Source organism: Chrysemys picta, chromosome 2 (assembly GCF_011386835.1).
Source record: "Chrysemys picta bellii isolate R12L10 chromosome 2, ASM1138683v2, whole genome shotgun sequence".
Lineage (NCBI taxonomy): Eukaryota > Metazoa > Chordata > Testudines > Emydidae > Chrysemys > Chrysemys picta.
This window is the reverse complement of record NC_088792.1, coordinates 147406642-147433984: the sequence shown is the minus strand read 5'-3', so window position 1 is coordinate 147433984 and position 27343 is coordinate 147406642. Positions and strand designations below refer to the sequence as shown.

Below are 27343 nucleotides of genomic sequence, written 5' to 3'. Positions count from 1 at the left end.
CTCCATTCACTACCACTGCCCCCTGCGCCTCTCCTCTAACTCCTGGAACCTCCCCACTTGGACTTTGCCTCCATTCCATTCACTGCAGCCACTCTTCCCAAGTTCCCGCTTTGCAGCCGCTTCTCAGGGCCCTCTTCTTCCACCCCCCTGCAGCTTTTGGTGCTCTTGATTATAACGTTCCATTTTGAAATCTTGACCCCCTTTTGGTTTCCACCACTCCAGCCTACTTCCAGCCTGTTAGCCAGCTGGCTGTTGGCTGCTCATGGGAATTCTTGGCATTTACTTAAAGCTATATTTAGACTGTATATTTTATCCTTCTCTCTTGCCCTTCATATGTTCCTTTCATTCTTAGATTAGGACCAATGTTGGGCAGGGACTGTGCTGGGTGTGGCTAGCACTTTGTACATAGTGCGTGCTATCCTAGTAGTAATAATTATAAGGGCACAACACAGCCAATGGAGCATAGAAGAATCACTTGCACAAGTGACCTGTCAGTCTATATCATCCATCTGTGACTCCCCCACTAACGTCCCTGTGGGTTCTCTGGCCCATGCAATAGGCTGTAGCCTGACCATTGACTTCTATCTGACTCTGCCTTTTAGGTTTGAGGAGTTCCTCCATCGGAAGTGGTCTTCGGAGAAGCGTTTTGGCTTGGAAGGCTGTGAGGTGCTTATCCCAGCCCTAAAGACGATCATTGACAAGTCAAGTGCGAATGGAGTGGATTATGTTATCATGGGAATGCCACACAGGTAACAGGATCCTTATCTCCCCACCCCATATTTTGGCGGCGGGGGCAGCTGCAGAAAGCTGCAGGCAGGTGGCAGTTGGTTGGTGGGGCTGAGGTGTAAAGGGAAACTGGCTTCCCCTAGAATTCTTGCTCCTAGCCTGAGATGACTGTTTTTCCGAAGACTATTAAGTTTAATTTGATTGAAAATGATATAAACAAACTGAGATTCAAATGCATCTTGGGCATTAGCATCACCCATTCATAGCTAACATCACCCATTATACAAGGCTGCCGGAAATGTATCTTAACATACAGGGAACACCCTGTGCCTTTCTAAACAAAATGCCCAGCAAGCCCTTGTTGATTATCTACATAACTTCATGCTGGAATCTGCAGAATAATAGAGTTTCCCCAGTAAGCCCTTAATCTAGGGTATGTGTTGTACCTCCTGCAGAGAAGCCAGGGGTTCCCTGTGAATATTGAGGCCCTGTTGCTCAGGTGCACAATACTAGGCAATTTGGACCTGTGTTTTAAGAAGGTCTGGCCATGCAACACGGATTTAACTTGCATCTGGATCCAAATTAATTGGGAAGTGTAAAGAATGGTCTTCCTGAGGTGGCTGCCAGCATAGGGGAATCTCCTGTGGCTGTTTCTGCCAGAGTCCGGCATGAGTAAATCATAGTATTGCAAAAAGAACCCCTCATGGGACAGGGTGCTGCCGGGTGACCCACCTTGCTTTCCTCTTCAAAAGGAGCGCGGGGTACTGGAGTCTCTTGCCACAGACTGTACCACCAGTTTGTCAGGGCATGGGGGAAAGTAAAACTGCTTGTTCTTGGTGTAAAATAGGAAGAGGAATGTGTCCTTTGCCTTGGTTTGAAGCATAGATGGCGGGGTGAGAAGCACTCTCTCCAGACAGGCAGCATAGAGTGCAAGGCGAGCTGTCCACCTGTAGCTGACTGTGGCATTGATTTCACAGAGGGCGTCTGAATGTTCTCGCCAATGTGATCAGGAAGGAGCTGGAGCAGATCTTCTGTCAGTTTGATTCTAAGCTGGAGGCTGCCGATGAGGTGAGTGAGGTTTGAGTAGAGTCCAAGCAGGCAGCCCATGAGAGTATAGGTACAGTATGCAGTGGGGCTCTTTCTCCAGACAGCAGACTACACTTGGCAATCCCTGTCCCCAGAGGCCCCAGCAGAATTCACGAGAAGACCACATGAGTTGTCAGTCCTAGGGGTCCCATCTAGCCTGGTATCCCATTTCTGACAGTGGCCAGAACCAGCTGTATCAGAAGGAGGTGCAGAATCCCCTTAGTGGGCAATTCTGGAATAACCTGTCCATACGGGAAACCTCTGCCTGTTCCTGACCCTCGTCAGTTAGTGGTTGGCTTGCCCTGAACCAGGAAGGTTCATAACCCTTCTGTTTTTCTTATCCTGTGACTTACCGTTGGGTGTTCTCCTTATCCAGATGGATAATTAGTTATTGATTGATCCTGCCTCAGTTCATGGCCTCGATACCTTGTGGCAGTGAATTCTGCAGGGTAAATGTTGTTTTAAATGTGTTGTCTCAGTTGATCCAGTTTCCAAGCCAAGACAGTACTTTATCCCATGACTGTTTTGTTTACCTTAATAGCTTCTTGTGAGACTTGGTAGCCTCTTCAAAATAGTCTTGAGAGTCCAGTAAATTATGAATCTTGGTTCTCCTGTAGCCTCTACCTTGCTGTCAGAGATGCTAGTGGATTAGAGAGACATGGTTGTTTGTTGACACAAGCTGGGCTGATCTGTCCCTATCCTATCATGAGCTTCTAGGTCAGGCTTCCCCCTTTCTTCCATAGTGTGGCCCATATGTTGGTAGAGAGATCATCTTATGGAGCACTTCCCCTCTATAGCATGTTCTGATTTTTTGGCCACATGCCATGCCACTAGCAGCTATAGTAATTCCTTGTTCCTCTTCGAGTGATTGCTCATGTGCATTTCACAATAGGTGTGCATACTCGCCACGTGCACCGGTGCCGGAAGTTTTTCCCTTAGCAGTACCTGTAGGGGGGAGCGCCCCTAGTGACCCCTGGAGTGGCCGCCGCCTGGTGCGGTATAAGGGGCTCTGCGCACTCCCCCCACCCTCAGTTTCTTCTTGCTGCCAGTGAAGGTGCTTCGGAACTGCTCTGCTCCAGTTCTGCTGAAGTTTTCCCTCTTGGGACTCTGTTAGCCCGTAGTTAGTAGTGCCTGTAGTTTAAACAAAAACAAAAAGTAGCTTTAGTTAGAATTAGTTAAGTGCGCCTGGGTCGGGGCATGCCTGTGCCTCAGGCTTTAAGTCGTGCGACACTTGCAAATGGTCTATGCCTGTGAGTGAGCTGCACGCAGACTGTTTACGCTGTCTGGGGGAACCCATCTCAGCGACCGCAGCAAGATTTGCAGATCTTTCAAACCTCGGACCAAGAAGGAGCGGGACGTTCGGCTCCAAGCCATTTTCACACCACTGCACCCGCTCCAAGTCAGCACCGAGCACTGTGGCATCAGTGCGCGGCGACCCAACGGTGCCCTGCACCCGTTGGCACCACTCCCCGTCCATGGGACACTCTAAAAGGGTGAAGAAGAGGTCTTGTCCACCAAGGCACCAGAGCAAGACTGGGGGAGAGACTAGACCCCACGTTAGGCAGCTCTCGGTCCCCATCGACCTCGTGGCCTCCGACTCAAGTTGAGCGGAGTAGCCCAGCCCACTCCAAGCCGGCCTCCCTGGACGCCAGTGGCCACGTTCGGGTGCCCTCCAGGCCGGAGGCCCTGCAGGCGGCTCGAAACGTTATGTCCTCTCTGCCTACCATATGGACCAAGACATTTTCCTGACGGTGCTCTGTCCCAAACCCCATGCGTCCAGTGAGGCGCTGCCTCCACATGCTGGATGTGAGACGGGCCCTGGTTTTGTACGTTTCAGGTAAAAGGCCATTCAGAAAGTGCTCGCAACAGTTCATCGCCTCGCTGAACACATGAGAGGCTGGCCGATCTCCACTCAGCAGGCTCTCCAACTGGGTCACCTCATTTATCCATACTTGTTACAACCTGGCGGGAGTTCCCCCGCCGCGATTGCGCAAGCCTCGTCGGCTGCCTTTCTGTCCCATGTCCCTATTCAGGAAATCTGTAGGGCTGCCACATGGTCATCGGTTCACACTTTCACCTTGCATTATGCGATAGTCTCCCAAACCAGGGAGGACACCGGGTTCGGCAGGGCAGTACTCCGTCCCGAGTGTCTGTGAACTCCTACCCACCTCCAACAAATATAGCTTGGAATCACCTACTGTGGAATGCACATGAGCAATCACTTGAAGAAGAAAAGGCAGTTACCTTTCCGTAATAGGTGTTCTTTGAAGTGTGTTGCTCATGTGCACTCCACATCCTGCCCTCCTTCCCCTCTGTTGGAGCTGTCTGGCAAGAAGGAACCGAGGGTGGGGGGAGCGCGCAGTGCCCCCTTATACTGCGCCAGGGCAGTGCCGCACTCACTAGGGGCACTCCCCTATGGGTACTGCTAAGGGAAAAACTTCTGGCACCGCGGCACGTGGCGAGCATGCACACCTATTGTGGAATGGACATGAGCAACACATCTCGAAGAACACCAGTTATGGAAAGGTAACTGTCTTTTGGGGGGGAAGGGGAAGCTTGTGTATATATGTGCCCCTTCTTACACTTACACAATTTTACTTCACCTGTCCCAATCTTTCTCCCACCCTCGTGAGTTTATTCCCACTTCTTCCTGATCTCCCACTTCCAGACCCCCGCTTCCTTCTCTCTCTCTCCTCTCCCCCCTGCCCCGTCCACCTCCCTTGCTCTCTCCAGACCCCATGCACTTGCCGCCTTTCCTCATTGCTTCTACCTCCTGGCTGCTGTCCCACCCTCAATACCCTTTGGTTCTCCCATCTCTAGGGTATAAATGAGGTCAGATGCTTATCGGAGATGCACAGAATACAGCTGGTAACCAGGACCTATGTTGTTGACCTTGGATGCTTAAAGCTAGTAGTACTTAGGTACCCAAACAAGAGCCCTGCCTTGGCTTCAATGGGAGCAGGACTGGGTTCTTAAACAATATAAATGATTTTCACCTTTGTGGCCAATGTTTGGGGCACTTCTGTGCTGCTGTTACTCTGTGAAATCAGCAGATGCACGTGCTCTGTGGGTTCAGTGTTTCTGGTAATTGCAGCTCTAGCTGAAGAGCTCCAAATTCATGACACTTGTATACGCTACACAGCACTAGCAGATGCTGCGTACCCATGCTGTGAGCCTATGGACTGCGGGAGGCATCGGGGACTCCTGCTCTCATCCGAAATCTCCCCAAGCTCTGCCGCCCACGCTCCTCTCTTGACTCTGCTCTTTCTCTCCAGGGCTCGGGAGACGTGAAGTACCACTTGGGAATGTACCACCGGAGGATTAACCGTGTCACTGAGAGGAACATCACCCTCTCCTTGGTGGCAAACCCCTCTCACTTGGAGGCTGCAGATCCAGTGGTTATGGGCAAGACGAAGGCAGAGCAGTTTTATTGTGGGGACACTAAAGGAAAGAAGGTAAAGGGCACCGAATATCTCTGATCCAGTGTCTGTTATAAGTTTATTCAAACTCGGCTCGTAGCTGACTGAAGGGAGGCAAACTGCTCCATCGGGAGCCAGATTAGCCGAAGAAATCCATGTAGTTTGTTTTCCATTCTAAATTTCCCCAGAGAGCTGGAATGCTGTCTGCCACAGGAAGAGTTCTGGTCCTACATAAAGCACCCTCTTCTGTTTTATTCCTCCATCAATAGTCAGAGCAGTGCCGCTTCTGTCCTGCTCCAACTTAACCGAGACATAGCGAGCAGCGGAAGTAGCGGCTCAGCCAAAATGTCCTCTCTGATTTTGGGTGTCTTGGAGTGGGGGGGCCAGATTTTTAGAAACGGTAAATGCACGAATCTCCAGTTCAAGTCAGGGGACGGGGGCGGGTGTTCAGCACCTCTGAAAATGGGGCTCAGAGTGTTGCAACTGAGGTATCTGAGAACCGAGGCATCCCAAATCGGTGGCCATTTAAAAACAAAAAAAATCAGCTTGGTGCTTGTGCTGTGCTGCTACTCAGCAGCAGCCAGAGGCCTCGGTAGTGTTCTCCGAGGGGCCGGGGGATGGAAACGGGAGGAGATATTGAAGTCGATGAGATGGCAGAAGGCTGAAAGATGCCACAATTAAGCTTTGTCATAACTTGCTGGAAAGGGATAAGCCAATATTTGGTGGCTATGGTGGTGGATTGCAGATCTAGACGTCACCATGACTAGGTGATGCAAAGGGGATTCACTCAGACTGAGAACCACTGGCAGTTACTCTGGAAATCACTGAGAACAGCAGAGACTGGAGAGAAACAGAGAATAGCAGAAAGGGTTGGAGAAAAATATCTGTGGTGCGGATCCCTCAAAAAGAAAAATAGAATGATGTGGCAATTTACCAGCCATTAATCCTTTCCATTGTAAAAAGACACCATGTGAGTGACTGGCCCACGTTCAATAAGAGAAATGAGCTTATGTGGAATCATCGTAGACTCTTCACTTTGCTCTACTAACAAAATGTAGTGGAGGAAGAGGACACAGAGGATGGAGGATCTGTTTGTTTCAGTGAATTTGATCAAGTGCCTCATTTAGTTCAGATGCCCTTGTATAGGGACAAAGTCTTAAGGCATATTGTAAAGTGCGGTAAAGGAAAGTCCAGCGAATGGATGCATGAGTCATCAGTGGATTGGGGTTAGATCCATTCTGAAAGAGTGGTTAACAAGCAGACCCACCCTAGAATTGCAAACCCCACCGACAGAGAAATAACACTAAGGAACCTGAGAGGGAGTAATGTGAGAGTCAGGCTGCAATGATGCAGCCTAAGGCATCGGGATGGGGGAGGGAGGTCCCTTTTGTGGCAGGAGATCTCTGCGACAAGTAACCAGGTGTGAAAGTGTCTGGGTGAAGTCCTGGTTCCATTGCAGTTGGTGGGAGTTTTGCCACTGACTTCAGCGTAGCCAGGAGTTGCATGTCTAGAGGCATGTTGTGCAGCAGGAAGTCACTTTCTCTTCTAGAAAATGACTATAAACAAACTCTCCCTCCCCAGATAAACCCCGACCAAACTGAAGGAACTGAATGTAAATCGAGGATCACTGTGATCCTGAGATGTGTCCTTGGCTTGGAATAGGTAGTGGGGAACAGAGGATCCATTCCTTGAGAGAGAACAGCTGTGTCCTTCAACATGTATCCTAATGTGAAAGAACAAGCCATAAAAAATGGGCTGTTGTAAGCAACTTCAGTGTCTGGCTTATAACAAACATGTATCCAATATCCTGGGAGAGGTATAAGGGTGAGATTCAACGAGATCAAAAATAGCCCTGGTCCTTTGTGGGAGGACGGAGAATATACCAAGACGAATACTGTCCTCTGGTACCGGCAGCATCTGTAGACAGCACTCCACGTCTAGCGATATTAGGCAGCAGCCCTCACACAGATACTAGTGGAATTCCCATTTTAATTGCTGCACCTGAAGTGTCCTCAGTAACGTTTGAGGTGGCTTGTGAAATGTGCATCCTTTCTCTCTGTGCATGAATTTTTTCAACCCACACTTGGGAGGGAAGTCTGTCATCAGTAAAATCAAAAGCAACCACTCATTTTCATTTAGGGTGATTCCCTTTTTCCAAAAGCTGGAGAAAGTGAGATAGGCACCTGGCTGGTGCTCAGTAAACTTTATCCACCACTGGGACTGGTTCCAATGTAACACTCAGCAGTAGATCAGTTAATTGGCATAATCCACTAATTGCCTTTAATTCCAAGAATCCTTTTTAACTAGGGTTGTAAATTAATCGCCATTAATTCATGCGATTAACTAAAAAAAAAAAAAGATTTAAAAAATCACGATTAATCTCACTGTTAAACAGAATGCCAATTGAAATTTATTAAATATTTGTGAACGTTTTCTACATTTTCAAATATATTGATTTCAATTACAACACAGAATACAAAGTGTACAGCGTTCACTTTATATTTATTTTTTTATTACAAATATTTGTACTGTAAAAAACCAAAGAAATAGTATTTTTCAATTCACCTAATACAAGTACTGTAGTGCAATCTCTTCATCATGGAAGTTGAACTTACAAATTGTAGAATTATGTACAAAAAAATAATAACTGCATTCAAAAATAAAACAATGTAAAACTTTAGAGCCTACAAGTCCACTCAGTCCTACTTCAGCCAATCGCTCAGACAAACAAGTTTGGTTAAAATTTGCAGAAGATAATGCTGCCCGCTTCTTGTTTACAATGTCACCTGAAGGTGAGAACAGGCATTCACATGGCACTTTTGTAGCCGGGGTTGCAAGGTATTTACGTGTCAGATATGCTAAACATTCAGATGCCCCTTCATTCTTCAGCAACCGTTCCAGAGGACATACTTCCATGCTGATGATGCTCGTTAAAAAAATAATGCATTAATTACATTTGTGACTGAACTCCGTTGGGGAGAATTGTATGTCTCCTGTTCTGTTTTACCTGCATTCTGCCATATGTTTCATGTCATAGTAGTCTCGGATGATGACCCAGCACATGTTCGTTTTAAGAACACTTTCACAGCAGATTTGACAAAATGCAAAGAAGGTACCAATGTGAGATTTCTGAAAATAGCTACAGCTCTCTGCCCAAGGTTTAAGAATCTGAAGTGCCTTCCAAAATCTGAGAGGGACGAGGTGTGGGGCATGCTTTGAGAAGACTTAAAAGAGCAACACTCCGATGCAAAAACTACAGAACCCAAACCACCACAAAAGAAAATCAACCTTCTGCTGATGGCATCCGTCTCAGATAATGAAAATGAACATGCATCGGTCCGCTCTGCTTTGGATCGTTATCAAGCAGAACCCATCGTCAGCATGGACGTATATTCTCTGGAATGGTGGTTGAAACATGAAGGGACATATGAATCTTTAGCGCATCTGGCACGTAAATATCTTGCGGCGCCGGCTACAAGAGTACCATGAGAATGCCTGTTCTCACTTTCAGGTGACATTGTAAACAAGAAGCGGGCAGCATTATCTCCTGCAAATCGTAACCAAACTTGTTTGTCTGAGCGATTGGCTCAAGTAGGACTGAGTGGACGTGCAGGCTCTAAAATTTTACACTGTTTTATTTTTGAATGCTGGTTTTTTGTACATAATTCTACATTTGTAAGTTCAACTTTCATGATAAAGAGATTGCACTACAGTACTTGTATTAGGTGAATTGAAAAATACTATTTCTTTTTGTTTTTTTACAGTGCAAATACTTGTAATCAAAAATAAATATAGCGAGCACTGTACACTTTGTATTCTGTTGTAATTGAAATCAATATATTTGAAAATGTAGAAAACATCCAAAAATATTTAAATAAATGGTATTCTATTATTAACAGCGCGATTAATCGCAATTAATTTTTTTAATCGTGCAATTAATTGCGATTAATTTTTTTGATCGACTAACAGCCCTAGTTTTAACGTAGTCGTCTAGAATTTCGGGAGGGGAGGGCTCTGAATCCCCTCAGTATCTTCCTGAGTCATTGCACGAGAGACACTAGCCATAGTCTGTTCAGATCCAGCCTCACATGGAGGAACTTTGTTGAAACATCAAACTGGAACCTCACTCCCTAGTGCAGTCACCTGGGGACTAAAGCATCAGCTCTTCCTTGCCATGAAGGTTACGGATAGGCAATGGAAAGGATGAGGCAAAGGAGCTGCCACCAGAGAGATGTGGAGATGTATGTACAGTGGGGAGATGGAGAAGAGTTTTCCATGCCCAGTCGGAGCCTGCTTGTAGCTGCTCCCCCACCCTAGCCAATAGCCCCTCCTTCCCTAGTACTGCTGGGCCCCCTCTGTAGGCACTTCTGGGCACCTTTAATGCTGAAAAGAAGCCAACAAGCCACCAGCCTTCAGTTTGGTCCTCTTGTCCCCACAGGTGATGTCTATTCTCTTGCACGGAGATGCAGCTTTTGCCGGGCAGGGTATAGTGTATGAGACGTTCCATTTGAGCGACTTGCCATCCTACACCACGCATGGGACAGTTCACGTGGTTGTGAACAACCAGGTAAAAACTGGGCCTCTTGGCTGCAAGACTGGGTCCTTCAGCTCCACCGATACCAGAATCTTTGAGAACATGCACTTTAAATGCCCAGGGCAGGGAGAGTGGTTTGTCAGTCTCTGACGTATCATGCTGGTGCAATGGTAAGCGTGTGTCAAGGATGTGTTTTATCCTAGGGATGGGGCCCTGCATCAGGGTCTTCTCCCACTAAAATGCTGCTGTGTTGTGCCTGTGAAACTCCAGTTATGGTTCACTGCTGGAATTGGGGCTTCTGGGGATGTGTATAGGCAGATTCATAAGCAGGAGAGCTCCTATGAGACAAGGCTAAGGAACAAGAAGAACTGATGGTAACTTGCTCTGGGCTAGAACGGTGAAGTCCCTAGTGTCTGGGGCCTGATCTACACTACAGACTTAGGTTGACCTAAGACAGGTTACTTCAGCCTAATTATGTCAGTGTACACACTACAGCCTTGCTCCCACTGATGTAAGTGCCGATGTACCTCCATCTCCACAAGAGGTGTAGGGCTTATGTTGGTGTAGTTAGGGCGATGCAGTGTCACTGCGGGTTACTTACCTGGGCTGTTGGCTGTCATTCTTATCAAGTTCATGGCTCCATGCTGGCATCCTGAAATTGACAAGAAAGCCGGGCTGTCGACCCCGGGATGTGGAGGGGGCTCCAGCTAAAGCCCAACTGCTCCCTGGGTCCTGTCTCCCCACTCCCAGCCTGCCAGTTACATGGGCTCCCCTCTCCCAGCCCAGCTGCTCCCCCGGTCCTGGCTCCCAGCCCAGCTGCCTCCCACTGCCCAGGGGCTCCTGAGCAGGGAGCTGCATGCAGAGCTGACAGCTCATGCTCTCAGCCCCCTCACACTGTCCCTCTTAAGTCGGTGGAAGCGTTCCTGATGATGACACGCATCACCGACAGGAGGAGGGCAGTGTGGACATGAACCACCGCAGTGGTGGCTGTAAGTCAACCTAACATAGGTCAACTTAAGTTTGTAGTGTAGACCTGCCCTAAATTATTGTGTCTTTTTGATCCCCTATTCTGTTTTGAGCTCAGGTGACAGTGGCTTGATTGATATCCCGTTCCCTGATGCTGGGCAGCCTGGTTCTGAGCAGAGCCCGGTGGGAGAAGGAGGGGGACTGTTTAAGCTTTTATATGGTCTCTCTGAAAGAGTCTTTTTACCCCGTCTTACCTCTCACAAGCACCGCCCTTTATGTGGACTCCATTAATGTTCTGCCCTGGTGACTGCCCTCTCTCTGCTGAACAGAGCATAGCAAAGTCAGAACAGAGCTAACTTAAAACTGACCTGGATAATTTCTCTAGCTAGACCAACATAACAACTGGGGCTCCCTTTACTGGCCTGGGAAGCCTTCTCCAGGAAAGGTTATAGTTGTTCTGTAATACTTCCCTCTGGTTGGAGCTCTATTATCCAGCAGGTGGGGTAAATGGTTGTAAAAATCTCTTGTCATCAATCATGACAGCTCCTTGGTCTAACCTGACATGGAGGCAGTGTGGTCTTGTGGTTAGAGCAGGGACTGGTAGGTAGTTGGAAGCTTGCAAATTTACTCCCAGCTCTGCCAACAACTCGCTTAAAATCTGTCTGTTTTCCCTCTGCAAAGTGGAGGGAACTCTCCCTCCTCCCACTCTGTGTGAAGCATTTTGAGATGCTCAGATGATGAGCGCTATCTAATTGCCAAGCCTAACTATTTTCTAGACCTTTTTGTGTTCGCCTTCTGCTATTTTCCATGACGGCCCCAAATTGCTCTGTTTCCAGATTGGATTCACTACAGACCCTCGTATGGCCCGTTCCTCTCCGTACCCAACCGACGTTGCCCGGGTGGTGAATGCACCTATTTTCCATGTCAATGCGGATGACCCAGAGGCAGTGGTGTATGTGTGCAATGTAGCAGCAGAATGGAGAAGCACTTTCCACAAAGACGTGGTGGTTGACTTGGTAGGTGATTGGGAACCAGTTGGGGCTTTGCTAAAATCCTGGCTTTGTTTAGTGAACTTCTGGGGAAATGACACAATGCTCTTCAGATGAACCATTGGAGGCATCTTGGACTGTGTTTGTACAGCACCTAGCACAATGGGGCCCCGGGCCATGACTGGGGCTCAGAGGTGCTACTATAATCCAAATAATAAATAATGACCCTCTTGTGCTTCTTTGCACCTTAACCCTCTGTTCTTTGGGTCTGGTAGTTGGGGGGGGGGGGCATCTAAAGAAATATTTAAGCGAAAACAAGGCACTGGAAATGTAGCTGTGTTGTGCTTGAAGAAAAGGAGATGCTAGTTTTCCTGTAACTGCTCAAATAGCTGCAGTTTTTCTTTTAAACTGGGATGAAACCATTCCACTAAGTCATTAACTACTCTAGTTTTACACCAGTGTCGCTCCACTGACTTCAGTGGAACCTACTCCTGATTTACACTAGTCTAAATGAGATCAGAATCAGGCTCTGCCTTCAGGCTGTACATGATTTCCTTCATCATGGGTACATCCCACATACAGAGCAATGTAAATGCCACTGCTTTTTTGGCTTCTGACATAGGGATTGAAGACTGGCTATTTTTTATGGCTTTCTTTCCTTGAATGCACTAGGTGTGTTACAGGCGGAATGGTCATAACGAGATGGACGAACCCATGTTCACCCAGCCGTTGATGTATAATCAGATCCGGAAGCAGAAACCTGTGCTGCAAAAATACGCCGAGATGTTAATTTCAGAGGGGGTGGTAAATCAGCCAGAGTATGAGGTACTGTCACCCAGTGCTCTAAAAGAAAGGTGCAGTCAGTGATCAGTCATAACCCCTTAAATCTAGTTGGCAAATAAGAATGTTGAATGGGGGAAAATGCAAATTAATATAATGCAAGAAATACATGAAGGTTACCGGTGTTGCCATAGTTGCATAGCATGACTGTGCCCCTCCTCGCTGACTCAGCAGTGTAGTGTAGCATTGCCTTGCCCTAAGGGGTCTGGGTAGGGGAGGACTAAAGGGGTGCCTAAAGATCTGCCGATGTGTTTGAAAAGTAGGACTCAGAGTTAGACATCCAAGGGCCTCAACACTTGTTGCTTGCATTCCTAGCAAGGTTCTCCTGACTAAAGAAGCTAAAGCTGTTTCTGAGAGCAGCACAAACCCATCCATGCTGCTGGTTAGAACCTGGCTCTTGGGCAAAAAATCCCTCTCTGCACTGGTCCTGTAAACACACGGACTCCATTTAAACCCAGTTGTAGCTGGTACAGTTATAGTCCCAGTGTGAATAAGGTCTGTGGTCCAATCTACGCTTTACATGCTACCATTTTGGTTACCCACTTACAGTACAGTAATTGTGTCAGCATCGTTCCCCCTTCAGTGTATTTGGAGCACAGCAGTAATTAACTGTGTTTGAGCCATGCTGCAGTCTTGGGGTGAAACCCTGGCCTCACTGAAGTCCATGGCAAAACTCCCTTTGATTTTAATGGAGCCAGGGTTTCACCCTTGGATTTAAGCAGGGCTGTAGACATAGTTCAGGACACAGGGGACTCCTGGCTTAGCCTTGCCTGCACTATAAGATCAGACAGTATTGTACTGGTGCTCCTTACATAGTTGCTGGCACTGTGTCAATGGGACCTAAATGAAAAGTGCTTTATTCTGCCTCTTGAGCATTCAGACCCATTCGCTGGCTGTGGCATTTCCTAATGTCAGGGGTATTTGGGATGCCTCAATGGAACTGGTTTTTGTATTTTATGTAGCTTTGGCATTAGCGAAGGACATAAGCTCTTAACTGGCGCACAGCCAGCAGTAGGCAGTGCCCTGGCAGTGCTGACCTCTCGTTCCTAATGTTGTATGGTCAGGCACAAGCATGGCAGCGTGCAGCAGCCGTGAATGTGGTGCGAGGCTCATTTGTAGTCCAGGTCCTAACCGATGAGTACATAACATAAGAGCAGCTGTATTGGGTCAGACCAGAGGTCCATCTAGCCCAGTATCCTGTCTACCGACAGTGGGCAATGCCAGGTGCCCCAGAGGGAGTGAACCTAACAGGTAATAATCAAATGATCTCTCTCCTGCCATCCATCTCCACTCTCTGACAAACAGAGGCTAGGGACACCATTCCTTACCCATCCTGGCTAATAGACATTAATGGACTTAACCTCCATGAATTTAAAGTAGAGTTGAAAGTGTCTGAAGAGGAGTTGGATGTGACAGTGCCCCCTCTGGGAGCCACGTAGACTTGTGCTGAAATGGAGAGGGAGCAGCAACAAGAGACACGGCCTTTAACCCCAGCGCTCTTACTTTGGCTACTTCTCAGTAACAATATTCTGCCCTATTGCTCTCAGGAAGAAATTTCCAAGTATGATAGGATCTGTGAAGAGGCCCATGCCAGATCCAAGGATGAAAAAATCCTGCACATCAAGCACTGGCTGGATTCCCCTTGGCCTGGTAAGTAACTAGCAGCTTCCCTGACAAATGGCCACAATTCAGGAACCACTTCTGCCTCCAGTGGATTAGACCTTCGACTTCTGGTGCAGATAGGAGCTGTGTGTCTCCAAGGACGTGTAATGAAGAGAGTGGGAAATACACCATTCCAGCCTGGTGAAGAAAATGCACCCATCGGGAAAGCATGGGGGACTGACAGAGGTGGAGCAGCTCTGGGTTTGCTCTGCATCCCAAATCCTCTTCCACATCAGAGAGTACAGAAGGGCCTGTAACATAGTCATCAAATGCTCTTACTACAGAGCCAGCCTGGCCTTCACCAAGTCACGGATGATCTCTCCTTCTTCCCCAGGTTTCTTCACTCTCGAGGGCCAGCCTCGGAGCATGACCTGTCCCTCTACTGGTCTGAATGAAGAAGACTTGGCCCATATAGGCAAGGTGGCCAGCTCAGTGCCTGTTGAGAATTTCACAATTCATGGAGGTACAAATGTGCTGGAGTAGATGCCCCTGGCACCCTAGTCTCTAGGGGTTTATTCTTTGTAGAGCTGGATGCTTTACAGGGTAGAGGATATGGTTAATGCTGTGAGTGAGAGTTGTTCCACCACGATCTACAGGGAGTCATGGTCTCTGGTGCTGTAGACTGAGGCCATAGGCCAGCCTGGGGAGTGGGAGGGAGAAGATCTGCTAGAATGGTTAACTATTGGAACAAGCTACTAAAGGAAATGGTGGGTTCTCCCTCTCTTGGTGTCTTCAGACAGACTGGCTGCCTTTCTGGAGATGCTTTAGTCATACACAAGTTGTTGGGCCAGTGAAGGGGTAACTGGATGAAATTCCATGGCCTGTGTGCTGTACAGCAGTGGTTCTCAAACTAGAGCTGCCGCTTGTTCAGGGAAAGCCCCTGGCGGGCCGGGCCGGTTTGTTTACCTGCCGCGTCAGCAGATTCGGCCGATCGCGGCTCCTAGGGTTACCATCCGTCCGGGTTTCCCCGGACATGTTCGGGTTTTTCAGCTTTAAATGGCCGTCCGGGGGGGATTTCTAATCAAGTAGAAATGTCCGGGATTTCCCCCGTCCCCTCATGCAGAGTGCGGCGCGGCTGATTGGACGCCTGGCCTGATTGAAAGCCGCTCGCAGCCACTAGGGCCTCTAGCAGCCAGAGTCCCTCCCCTGCTCCCTCCTCCCCCACAGAGCAGCGCGGCAGTGTTTGAGTCCACGTGGAGCCTGCAGCTCTCCCTCTGCCTGGTGAGCGGGGGGGGCGGGGGAGCTGGGCAGGCGGCGGGGGGGGGGGGTGTAGAGGCTGCAGGGGCAGGGCAGGCAGGGGGCGCAGAGGCTGCAGGGCGAGTGGGGAGCAGGGGGCACAGAGGTGGCAGGGGCGGAGGGCTGCAGGGCGAGTGGGGAGCAGGGGGCACAGATGCTGCAGGGGTGGGGGGGTGCAGAGGCTGCAGGGCAAGGAGGAGCAGGGCAGGCAGGGGCATAGAGGCTGCAGGGCGAGTGTGGAGCAGGGGGCACAGACGCTGCAGGGGTGGGGGGTGCAGGGGCTGCAGGGCAAGTGGGGAGCAGGGGGCACAGACACTGCAGGGGTGGGGGGGTGCAGAGGCTGCAGGGCAAGGAGGAGCAGGGCAGGCAGGGGCATAGAGGCTGCGGGGCAAGTGGGGAGCAGGGAAGCACTTAGCAACCCCCAACCAAGATCAGAGCGGGAGGGAGAAGGGGAAATGTGGGGTGCTCAGAGGAGGGGGCAGAGTTGGGGTAGGGACTTTGGGGAAGGGGTTGGAATGGGGGCGGAGTTGGGGCAGGGCCGGGGGCGGGACCGGGGCCCTGTGGAGTGTCATCTTTTTAAAATGTTTGAATATGGTAACCCTAGCGGCTCCCATTGTCGGCGGTTCGCTGCTCCAGGCCAATGGGGGCTGCAGGAAGCGGCACGGGCCAAGGGACGTGCTGGCCACCCTTCCTGCAGCCCCCATTGGCCTGGAGTGGCGAACTGCGGCCAGTGGGAGCCGCGATCGGATGCGGCAGGTAAACAAACCGGCCCGGCCCGCCAGGGTCTTTCCCGGAACAAGCGGCGGCCCTAGTTTGAGAACCACTGCTGTACAGGAGTAGGTGATCTAATGTCCCTTCTGATCTTCAAATCTGAGTGAATGGGGACTTCCATGTGGTGGTTCAGGCCCAAAGTATGATGGTTGGGATGGGGATGAGTGCTAATGAGACTTCTGAGGGTGCTTCTGTCCCCCATCACTAGTATCTGAGATGCTTCCCATCTTCAATGTGTTTATCCTCTCATACCTCTGGGGGGCAAGCAGGGCTGATATCGCCATTGTTCAGAGGGGGAACTGAGGCCCAGAGAGGCTAAGGAACTAGCTCAGGTCACGCAGGCAGCCTGTGGCAGAGCAGGGACTTGAACCCAGTGTCCCATCCTTCCTCTCAAAAAAAAAAAAAAAAAAATTCCTTATGGCAGTGCCCAAAGTCTCTCCAGCTGGTACTTACAGAGATAGCAAGATTCAAAGATTCAGTCTGGCAAAGTTCTTGACCTTTAGAGCTTCTTGTGAGTTCCACAGTCTGGTGACATGAATCTAGACCCCTCATCCCCAGTACCTTCTGGCCGTGGGCCTGGCAATGCCCATGCTTTTGACCCAGCACTCAGAAACTGTTCTCTCCACTACCACTTGGACTCCTCTGAGGTTAGAGTTCAGGTCTCCTCTCCTGGGCAGTGATGTCTGTGAGTGCTCCTAATGCAGGTGAAGTTGGCTCAGTGAAAAGCACATTAGTTAAAGAAAACAGAGAATGACCAGCAACTCCAGTTGTTTTTCAGAGCTGGTCTCCTCTGCTCCTTACCTGTATGTGCTTTTCCCTGCCTTACCCTGTGCTAGGCTGGAACAGTCCACTTCCCCTTTGTCCCTTTATGTCCAGAGCATCTGCGTGTCAGGGAATCCAGACTGCCGATAGATGGGTTGATAGCATGAGCCGTCTTGACCCAGCCTAAGGCTGCTTGCATAGTAAGTCACTGCAGTTCCTCCCCAGCGGGCTGCAAACTCTGTTTTTTCTCTGCAGGTTTGAGCCGGATTCTGAAAACCCGTGGGAAGTTGGTTAAGAACAGGACAGTCGACTGGGCCTTGGCAGAGTATATGGCGTTTGGCTCCCTCCTCAAAGAGGGAATCCACATCCGACTGAGCGGCCAGGATGTCGAGAGGGGGACATTCAGGTAAAGCCGGCAGTTTCCCTCAGTAAAAGGTGATTCCAGCCCTCCTCAAGAGGAGGGGAGTAGAAGAGGCCAGCCTTAGGTTGCCTGCTGTGCTGGAGCTCTGCTGAAAGGCAAGGGGGAGCCCAAATTGGGGGTGGAGAAGTCTCTTTCACAGCACTTAATGGTGTTAGTATGGGCAGCTCCTAGATATGATCGTAACCTGGCTTCATTGCATTCTGCAGTTGCAAGCCAAGCCTGTCAACAGAGCAGCGTGAGCCAGGTGGCCACTTGCATGCAGGCACTTGCTCTGACCCACTGGCTAGGGTAACACTTGAGTAACATTACTGCTGGCCGTTGTTTCCTCCCACAGCCATCGTCACCATGTACTGCATGACCAGAACGTAGACAAGAGGACCTGTATCCCCATGAATCACCTCTGGCCAAACCAGGCTCCTTATACTGTCTGCAACAGCTCCCTGTCAGAGTACGGAGTCCTAGGTTAGTGTCGCTGGGGAGTCTCCGCCTGGCTCGCGACGGCCACAGGGCTAGTTAGTGCTCGGTTGTCTGTGCCAGGTGCTGGTGGATATGGCTTCTTCATTCTTCCTCTCTCTTCTCTGCAGGTTTCGAGCTGGGCTTTGCTATGGCCAGTCCCAATGCCTTAGTCCTGTGGGAGGCCCAGTTCGGTGACTTCCACAACACTGCTCAGTGCATCATTGACCAGTTCATCTGCCCTGGCCAGGCCAAGTGGGTGAGACAGAATGGCATCGTGCTGCTGCTGCCCCATGGCATGGAGGGCATGGTAAGGATGCACTCGCTTCCCATCTTTCTGGGCAGCACTGACAGCTCAATGCCACGGTTCCCGTAGCACCCCAGGACACTTCCCCTGCACAGACCAGGTCTCTGTGCGACCAGTCACCTGGGAGCATTGGGGTAGTCCTGCAATTCGGAGATCGCCCACCTCTTTGCCTGTGTCACCCGGCCTGCATCAGCCTATGTCATTGCTTCCCATACAGCTGTGTGTTAACAGCCTGCAGAGGGGCCTGGACTCCATGTGGTTGGGAGCAGTGCCAGCCCCTCTACAGGTTAGAGTGTACAGCTGAATGGAAGACGATTGGGAGCAACAGGGCTTGGCACAGGGGCTTGTTGGGGCCAGGGGAGTGGAGCCTAAAGTTCAGTACTAAGGGACGGCTGCAGCTGTTGGACCTACTTCTTAGTAAAAATCAAAACTTTTAAACCAGAGTGAAATCCTGTTGGGCAGCACGTACCAAGGTCCTCCTCAAACAGTGACTAGCATCAGCTGGCTCTGTGCCAGCTGCTCTGCGAGGCATGGAGAGCTCTCCTACAGAAGGAAACTCATGTGAGGTTCGCTTCACCTCTTGTTGATTGTGCCCGCAGGGTCCTGAGCACTCGTCAGCCAGGCCAGAGCGATTCTTGCAGATGTGCAATGACGATCCAGATGTCTTCCCCGTAAGTGTCTGACTGTGCTAAACTCACTTTCTTCCCCTTTGGGGCCTTTTCCATCTCTCCCCTCCTGCATCTTGGAGCACTTGCTCTGTCCCTGACTCTGATCACTACACAGCAAAGGCTTCCGGAAACAGCTTTGGGGGATTTTGCGGATGGGATGGTAACACATGGAACAGTTTTACAGGGCACCTGGATTCTGGGCAGCAGGCCAGGGGCAGCAGGATATAGGAAGCAGTGCTGTGCTGGTGACTCACATTTAATGACTCCTGGGCTTCCTCTGCCCCCAGAGTCCGGAAGACTTAGGTTGGGTTATCGAGGGGGACTCGGAAATGTCCGTTGCTGTGTTAGCACAGAAGGAGCAGAGCTCTGGTTAGTGTGCTAATGTGGGGCAGTAAAGGCTGGCTGTAACCCAAGCGAGGCCAGTGCATGGAACTCTGTTTCCATGGCTTCTGCTCTTTCCTCCTTGGCTTTCCCCAAAAGCTGTCATCAGAGTCACACCCATCGCTCTCAGGCCCATTTGCTCATTTTTTATTAGGGAGCGATTTCCCGGTTCCATAGCCGGGGGGTTTATCGGAGTATTTCGAAGTGCGCTCCAAAACCCTGTGCAAACATGGCAGCGCTCCTGCTCTCAGCCTGTACTGTCTGCATAGCTGGCCCATGCACTTAGGGAGGCAGTCCCTTTTTGGGTTAGGGACACGGAGGCACTAAGAGGCCAGGATAGGCTGAAAACCACCTGAGAGGATAGTGTAAAAGGGAAAGCAGAAAGTTACACTGGCCCAGAATTTGCTGTGTTCATTCCTGAGCAGTGTCCTAAAAGCTCTGCTAGGCAGCGAAAGCAATGGACAGTATAGAGCCGGGACTCCAGTGGCTTTGAGATACCTGCTGCTAAAATCCTACCTCAGTTGAAATGGAAAAACTAAAGTGAAGCACTTAACTAAACTTGACTTTTAAGAGCCAAGTTCTCCCAATTTGCCTGGACTTGAAACACTCTAGGATGAGCTTGCAGGTTAGGGCCGCTGCATTCAGCTAACCACTGGTCCTGGGCTAGTGATGAGCAAGAGAAATTCCTGGCCCTCATATTGGGGTACTCCAGTTGACTCACATAGCCTCTCTCTGTTCATACCGAAGCTGCCGGCAGATGTAAATGCAGGATGTTAATGTGGGACATTCACGATTTTGTCTAAACCGTTTCTACTTCTCACGTGCTGTAGAAACTCGATGACTTTGACGTTCGCCAGCTGTATGACTGCAACTGGATTGTTGTAAACTGCTCCACTCCAGCGAACTTCTTCCACGTCCTGCGGAGGCAGATACACCTCCCGTTCCGGAAACCGGTCAGTGAGCTCTAGACACTGCCCTGGTACGGACCCGGCCACACACCATTGTCTTGTAGCTCAAGTGCTAGGTTAAAGCCAATGCTTGGCGGGTGGGGCATGGGTGCTGGTGCCGGGAGGGCTTAGGACCTGGATTTGAAGCTAACTTCTCGAGTGCTCCAGTAGGGCTAGTCAAATTTTCCACCAAAAGTGTTGAAAGTTGAGATTTTGACCGAACAAAATTTTTTGCAAAATGTGTTTGCTTTCCATGCAAAAGAACAAAATTTTTGTCCAAAAATAAAACCAAAAAAACTGAGCACCCTAAAACTAAAATACTTCAATTCTGGAATGCTGCCGCGGTGCCTTGTGGGACTTGTTATTCAGGTGATTCATGTTCTATGAGCTGGGTTCCCCAGCCAGACTACATCTCCCATAATGCACTACAGCCTCGTGGCTGCCATAGAGTATAGCTTCCTCTTACCAAGAGCGGTGACTGTCATGCATCATGGGAGATGTAGTCCAATCCGGGAGCCCAGCCTATAGAGAACTACTACTCCCATGGGGCACCACGATGGCATTTCAGGATTGAAATAATTTGCCAAAAACTCCCAGTTGTCTGACCAGCTCTCTGCTCTACCCTTTACCTGGTTAATGGATAAGTACTAACAACCCTTGGTAAAGGTCTATTACCTGATAAGAGACACCAATATTAAGTATCGGAGGGGTAGCCATGTTAGTCTGGAGCTGTAAAAAGTGACAGACTCCTGTGGCATGTTATAGACTAACAGACTGATTGGAGCATAAGCTTTTGTGGGTGAATACCCACTTCGTCAGACGCATGTACATGCATCTGAGGAAGTGGGTATTCACCCACAAAAGCTTATGCTCCAAAACGTCTGTTAGTCTATAAGGTGCCATAGGACTCTTCGTTGCTTTTTACCAGTATGGGGGTAAAGTCCTGTTAAAGGCTGGGCAGTCTGTGCTTGCTGATCTGTGCTGTGGTCACTGTTACAGGTGAGCTGTATGTTACCAAGCACACTGGGGCCCTGTGACTGGCACTTATTAAATAACCATGTCTGCCAAGGTTCAGCTGAGCTCTGCCCAGACTGGAAACGCCTGTCCTGTCTGGGCAGCGGCATTTGTGAGCCGCCTGCACGTTATTCCATAACAAAAGGGCTAGAGGAGAAAGTAACGCTGACTGCTGTGCAAACAAAGCGACCTGCAACCAGACCTGCCGACAGCGCCAGGGTTCTGCACGCCACTTCACATTGCCCTGCCCCAGAGCAACCTTTGGCTTCAGTCTTTCTCTCTGGCCGGCATGGGAGAATTGAGACGTTCCTGTGATTCCTGCCTGGGTTAAATGTACAGTTCATCAATGGCACTTGAATTAGGGGGCTGGGCAGGGGCCAGGCTGGAACTAGCTGACCAAAGACAGTGGGGTGTGGAGGGAGGGTCTGTGCTCTGGCTCTCGTAGTGATGATCCAGTCCGCAATATGCAGCTTGTGTGCCAGAAAGGCTATTTCCAGCCCCTTCTGATTGCTTTGCCTTGATCTTCCAGCTGATCATCTTCACTCCAAAGTCGCTGCTGCGCCACCCCGAAGCCCGCTCCAGCTTTGATGATATGTTGCCAGGTATGAAGGGTGTTGCCAGTGTCCAAGGGTGCAAGTGAACCGGAGAGATGCAGAGCAGGGTTCAGACCACAAGAGGGCAGTGTCTGTCTTCTCTTTCATAAATCATAGAATATCAGGGTTGGAAGGGACCTCAGGAGGTCATCTAGTCCAATCCCTTGTTCAAAGCAGGACCAATCCCAACTAAATCATCCCAGCCAGGGCTTTGTCAAGCCTGACCTTAAAAATCTTTAAGGAAGGAGATTCCACCACCTCCCTAGGGAACCCATTCCAGTGCTTCACCACCCTCCTAGTGAAAAAGTTTTTCCTAATATCCAACCTAAACCTCCCCCACTACAACTTGAGACCATTACTCCTTGTTCTGTTATCTGCTACCACTGAGAACAGTCTAGATCCATCCTCTTTGGAACTCCCTTTCAGGTAGTTGAAAGCAGCTATCAAATCCCCCCTCATTCTTCTCTTCTGCAGACTAAACAATCCCAGTTCTCTCAGCCTCTCCTCATAAGTCATGTGCTCCAGCCCCCTAATCATTTTTGTTGCCCTCCGCTGGACTCTTTCCAATTTTTCCACATACTTCTTGTAGTGTGGGGCCCAAAACTGGACACAGTACTGCAAATGAGGCCTCACCAATGCCGAATAGAGGGGAATGATCACATCTCTCAATCTGCTGGCAATGCCCCTAGTTATACAGCCCAAAATGCTGTTAGCCTTCTTGGCAACAAGAGCACACTGTTGACTTATATCCAGCTTCTTGTCCACTGTAACCCCTAGGTCCTTTTCTGCAGAACTGCTGCCTAGCCACTCGGTCCCTAGTCTGTAGCAGTGCATGGGAGTCTTCCGTCCTAAGTGCAGGACTCTGCACTTGTCCTTGTCTTTACAGGACCCCGCCCTTTTCCCAGGTCTCTCTGGATTCTGGCTCCTGTCCACATGTATGACAGTCCAGAACTGCACCAGGATGGTGTGTGCTTCAGACTGTTTCCCCCCGTCTCTCTCCCTGCACAGCCCCAGCTCAGTGGGACCCTGATCTCAGTGGGGTCTCTAGGCCTTAATCATCTCTGAGCTAGCCCAGTCCTTCTGCAGGCATAGCCAATTCCACAGGGTCCAGGCCTGTAGCCGGCCCCCATTAACATTCTCCCTCCCACCATGTGTGGCCCCTGGGATGTTGAGGCATGTCCCCCACGGTTGTCTGTGCTCTGCTACAGGCACGAACTTCCTGCGCGTAATCCCTGAGAGTGGCCCTGCAGCCCAGAACCCCGACAACGTCAAGAGGGTGCTCTTCTGCACCGGCAAAGTGTATTACGAGCTCACCCGGGAGCGCAAGACCCGGGACATGGAGCCAGACGTGGCCATCACCAGGGTGGAGCAGGTGAGCGTGTCTGTACCCCAGGGGGCTCCACGTAGGCCAGGGGCCAATAGTCAGGCCCGTTGCTGGCTTGCTCCACGTCCCCGGGAGCCATGAGGAGTTTAATCCCCAACATGTCCGCTGTGGCTCAGACACAAAGCGCTCTGTCCCGCGTCCCACTCCCACTGCTTAACGTCCCAGCCCAGCCTCGGGGTGGAGAGCAGGCAGAAATACGCCATCACCACCCCTGAGAAGGGATGGACGGAGGGCCCAGCTCGATCCTGTGTCTTCAGTCTGAGTCCAGGAGACACTGCGCAGCACCCCTGGGTGGGCAGCGAGGGCAGAGCTGGGGTATCTGGGCAGGTTTGCAGGGAAGAGCCCGTTGGTGGCGGGAGTGGTGCTGGCCAGCCCAGCGGGCACCCCACCATACAATCTCCCGGGCCTGGAAGGGTCGTTCAGGCTCACGCTAGGCGACCCCAGATCCTCTAAGTGTGTAATGTCAGAGCCGTGTGGGGTCGGGAGATGCTGCTGAGGCAGCACAGGCTGAACAGTGAGCATGGAGGCTGCATGGTCCACTGCACAGCCCACCTGCAGCTGCCTGCACCCCGCCTCCGCTCCTGGCTCCCCCAGGCTTGTGTGCCCCAGTGGAACTGAGCTCTCCCCGTTCCCCTGCAGCTGTCCCCGTTCCCCTTCGACCTCCTCCAGAGGGAAGCACTGAAGTACCCCAACGCCGAGCTGGTCTGGTGCCAGGAGGAGCACAAGAACCAGGGCTACTACGACTATGTGAAACCCCGGCTCCGCACGACCATCGACCGCGCCAAGCCCGTGTGGTAAGGGCCACCCCTCTGCACCGTGACGGGCTAGTGCCGCGGGTGGCAGCCACACCTTGTCCTGCTCTCGGGACCTCCCCACAGATGGGCAGTTGGTGCTATGGGTGGTACATCTGAGGCCACCAGCTCCCCAGTGGATTTCAGTATCCTGTGGGAGCGGGGATGGAGATCTCTCAGTGGCACTGGGGGTAGGTAATGTGGGCTGGGGAGGGGAGTCTCTTGGGTGGGTGTGACAGAGTCACAGGCCCGATGCTCTGGAACTGCTCTGTATGAAGCCAGCCAGGACTCTGGGGTGGCGTGACTCCCCTCAGGACATGCTGTCCAGGGCAAAAAGCCTCCTTGGCTACGGCCTCCCTGGGACTGACCTCGGAGCTTTCAGCATCCCTGTTCATATCATACACTTCCCTTTGGCAGGTCCACTTGGACGGGACCTCTGGGGAAGCCAGAGGGCCCTACACCCCCACTCTGCAGTCAGCTGTGACTCTCAGCCAGTGTGTAACACAGGTTTATTAGTCAGCAGGAACACCGCGTAGAACAGAGCTTGTTAGCACAGAAATCAGTGACTTTCAGCCAATTCCATCTTGGGGTGGGGGGACCCCAGGCCAGACACCCTAGACTCCCCCCTCAGGGTCCCAAACAGGAGCTGGCCCAGCTTCCAGTGACCCGACCTCTGACACGCCTGTTCCCCCTCCTCCTGGTCTTTGTCCCCCTTCCGCGACAACGTGTCACCTGGTCTCATCCCCCTCCTGGGTCTCAGGTTATGAAAGGCATCGGCCATCACTTGTGTGCAGGCAGCTGGAGCCTCCTCACCTGCCCCCAAGGGTCCCAGCAAAAGTCACACACCCCTATTCCCACCATCTAGGCATTGGTGCAATACACACGGAAACTGAGGCCCACACAGCATTCATGCAAAACAGTAAGACTCACCTAGGCTCACATACAACATAATAAGGTCACAGTGGGCATGGTGATCTCATTGCTCTCTCCACAAGATGGTAACTGGGTGAGGGACAAGAGCTTGATACAGGGTCTGTGTTGTGGCCAACAGCCAAGTGGGGGATGCTGTAGGCAGCAGGGGCTGGTCCCTGGTTGGTGAGCGTTGGGCTTTGGGGTCTGCACATGATACAGCATTTCTTTCTAGGCTAGGTGGCTAGATCTTGGCAGCCTCTGGCCCTCTCTTCCATCCAGCTTTCCTGTTGCTAGACCAGACCTGTATGTAGCCATCCCAGACCTGAGTCCGGTGTAACGTCCCGTCCCTGTGCTGGCCCTTATCTGAGCTGCTGCTTCTCCCTCCCTTGCCATAGGTACGCCGGCCGCGACCCAGCTGCTGCACCAGCCACTGGCAACAAGAAGACCCACCTCACTGAGCTCCAGCGCTTGCTGGACACCGCCTTCAACCTGGACGCCTACAAGGCCTTCTCCTAGACCCCACGCAGCTGCTGCAGCATGCTGTCTCTCTTGCTCACCTCCCGTCTCCGTACTTAACTACAGACCTTGTAAACTAAATGCCCGCGCCTGAAGTCCTTGTTTGTCACTCTGGCTTGTTGCCTTTCACTGAAATACCTCTGCAGGATGCTTGGGTTTTAACTCCCCCCTTGCCCTGTCCTTGAGGGGCTGCAGTCTCTGTGCCCTCCTGAGTGGCCAATTCCATCCCAACACTACCCCAAAAGCCCCAAGCGCCAGCCAGCTCAGGAGGTCCGGCAATCAGCCTCTGCTAGCTTCTGTCCTTAGCCCACCCCCTCCCTGGGGGGTTGCCATGCTGCCTTGTACCTGGCTCAGGGGAGCAGCTGGGGTTGGCAGAGCCAGGAGGAGGGACATTGCAAGTACACCTCTCCCTGGCAGAGAAAAACTGCCAGCAGCAGGGGATGCAGTTAGGTTCTCCATAAGAAGGAGACAGTTCTTTTTCCTTCTGCCTGTGGCGGTTCTTTCCCAAAGATCAGAGCCTCTTTGGCTAACGTCCTCAATCGCTCCTGGCCGGCTGGGTCGTAGCCTCGGGCCACTGGCACTGTAGCCCGCTCAGGTGGATTAAGATTCAGTGGAGCCCTAGGCACAAAGAACATTTGGATCCCTCACGCTTTTCCCCTGGCCTGGCCCGAAGCTAGAGCTGTTCCACGGTAAGAACTGCCCAGGGAGTCTTGGCTGCTGTGGGGAGCCCTGGACCCTCCCCCTGCCCTGGGCAGCACGCCTAGGGGGACAGGCCAGGAGTTGCTTTTGGGGCTGCTAGGGTAGGTGGAGGGGCCGGGGCTCCCCAAGAGTTGCCCAGGGAGCCTGGGCTGCCGTACCACAGCCTATGCTGAGCATACGTCCTGTTTTGGCCAGGACCGTCCCCTGTTTAAGCCCTGAACCAGACATCCTGACAAATGCCCAGTTTTGTCAAAAAGGGCCTCGGGGGGGAGGGGTGAGTGGCAAGGTTTTGGTGGGGACCCCGAGCATGATCTCGTGGGCCTGTGTGTTAATCTGCCACGGAGCCCACTCCCAGCTGTGTACCCCCAGCTCCCTGCCACCTTGCTAACAAACCCCAGGGCATGGTACGTACATCCCTCATGCCCCTCCTGCATGTCCACCCCGCAGCTGCTGTCAAAGGAACCCAGTGTTGGATTTTCAAACTGGGCCTTGGCTGAATCACGGGCACTGGCTGCTTGGCTGAGCCCGGCAGGGCCGTCTCTAGTGCGGGGACAGGGAAACACTAGAGAGGGATGTTGGTGTGTGCTCTGCTGAAGGGGAGCCTGGGGCTCGTGGCACAGTGCCTCTGAAAAGGGCTGGCAGATTCCTCATGGCACTCCCTGCTAAGGCCCATCTCTCCCCAGAAGGAAGGGGCCACTTGACTTTAAACAGCTTCCCTACCGCCAACCATTAATCTCTAGGGTTGCATAGAGTCAGGGGCTGTTTCTAAACACTGCAGCAGGTGGGCTGTGGGAGCTGGAAGAGCCAGGGTCGGGCCAGCATGGACCTCTGCAGAGCTCTGCTTACAGCGTAGGAGAGTCCCTCGAATCTCTCCCTTCTGCCCTTGCCCTCCTCTCTCTGCACCCCTAATGGGCAGTCCTAGCTGCATGCCTGCTGCCCTACAGGCCTCGCTGCTGGAGCCCCTCATCCCTAGTACAGGGAGCCCCTTAGCCTGACAGCCTCAGCCCCGGCTGGGGCAGCGCAAGCCCATAGCCCAGGCCAAGTGCAGGGCTCTGCATCTCTTTGAACAGCCGGCATCTGCCAAACCTGCTTGGGTGAGGAACACCCTGAGCCAAGGGCCCTTCCTCTACTGCTCAGCCCCAAGGGGCTCTAGGTCATTTCCATGAGATGCCCCCTGCTCCCAACTGCTATGGGTGAGACACCAGCACCCCCTGTCCTCCCTGTGAGCAGAGATGCTAGCCTGGTGCCTTCCCGAGCTCCCAGCAC

The 27343-nt window shown here is 51.5% G+C and overlaps 1 protein-coding gene across 6 annotated transcripts in view; it reads left to right on the top strand.

Moving 5' to 3' along the window:
- Window positions 1–25473, top strand: part of OGDH (oxoglutarate dehydrogenase) — a 103039-nt gene extending 77566 nt beyond the window's left edge. For all 6 annotated transcript variants that reach the window (XM_008168313.4, XM_008168311.4, XM_024105225.3 and 3 more), the window contains 17 exons: window positions 603–749; window positions 1704–1794; window positions 5088–5267; window positions 9670–9798; window positions 11568–11747; window positions 12393–12545; window positions 14108–14210; window positions 14557–14685; window positions 17247–17397; window positions 17747–17874; window positions 17997–18175; window positions 18772–18843; window positions 20052–20174; window positions 21712–21784; window positions 22984–23147; window positions 23799–23953; window positions 25258–25473. In XM_008168313.4, coding sequence (XP_008166535.1) covers window positions 603–749; window positions 1704–1794; window positions 5088–5267; window positions 9670–9798; window positions 11568–11747; window positions 12393–12545; window positions 14108–14210; window positions 14557–14685; window positions 17247–17397; window positions 17747–17874; window positions 17997–18175; window positions 18772–18843; window positions 20052–20174; window positions 21712–21784; window positions 22984–23147; window positions 23799–23953; window positions 25258–25378 — 2278 coding nt within the window. In that variant the 3' untranslated portion in view covers window positions 25379–25473. The remainder of the gene's footprint in view (window positions 1–602; window positions 750–1703; window positions 1795–5087; window positions 5268–9669; window positions 9799–11567; window positions 11748–12392; window positions 12546–14107; window positions 14211–14556; window positions 14686–17246; window positions 17398–17746; window positions 17875–17996; window positions 18176–18771; window positions 18844–20051; window positions 20175–21711; window positions 21785–22983; window positions 23148–23798; window positions 23954–25257) is intronic.
- The last annotated feature ends 1870 nt before the right edge of the window (window positions 25474–27343 follow it).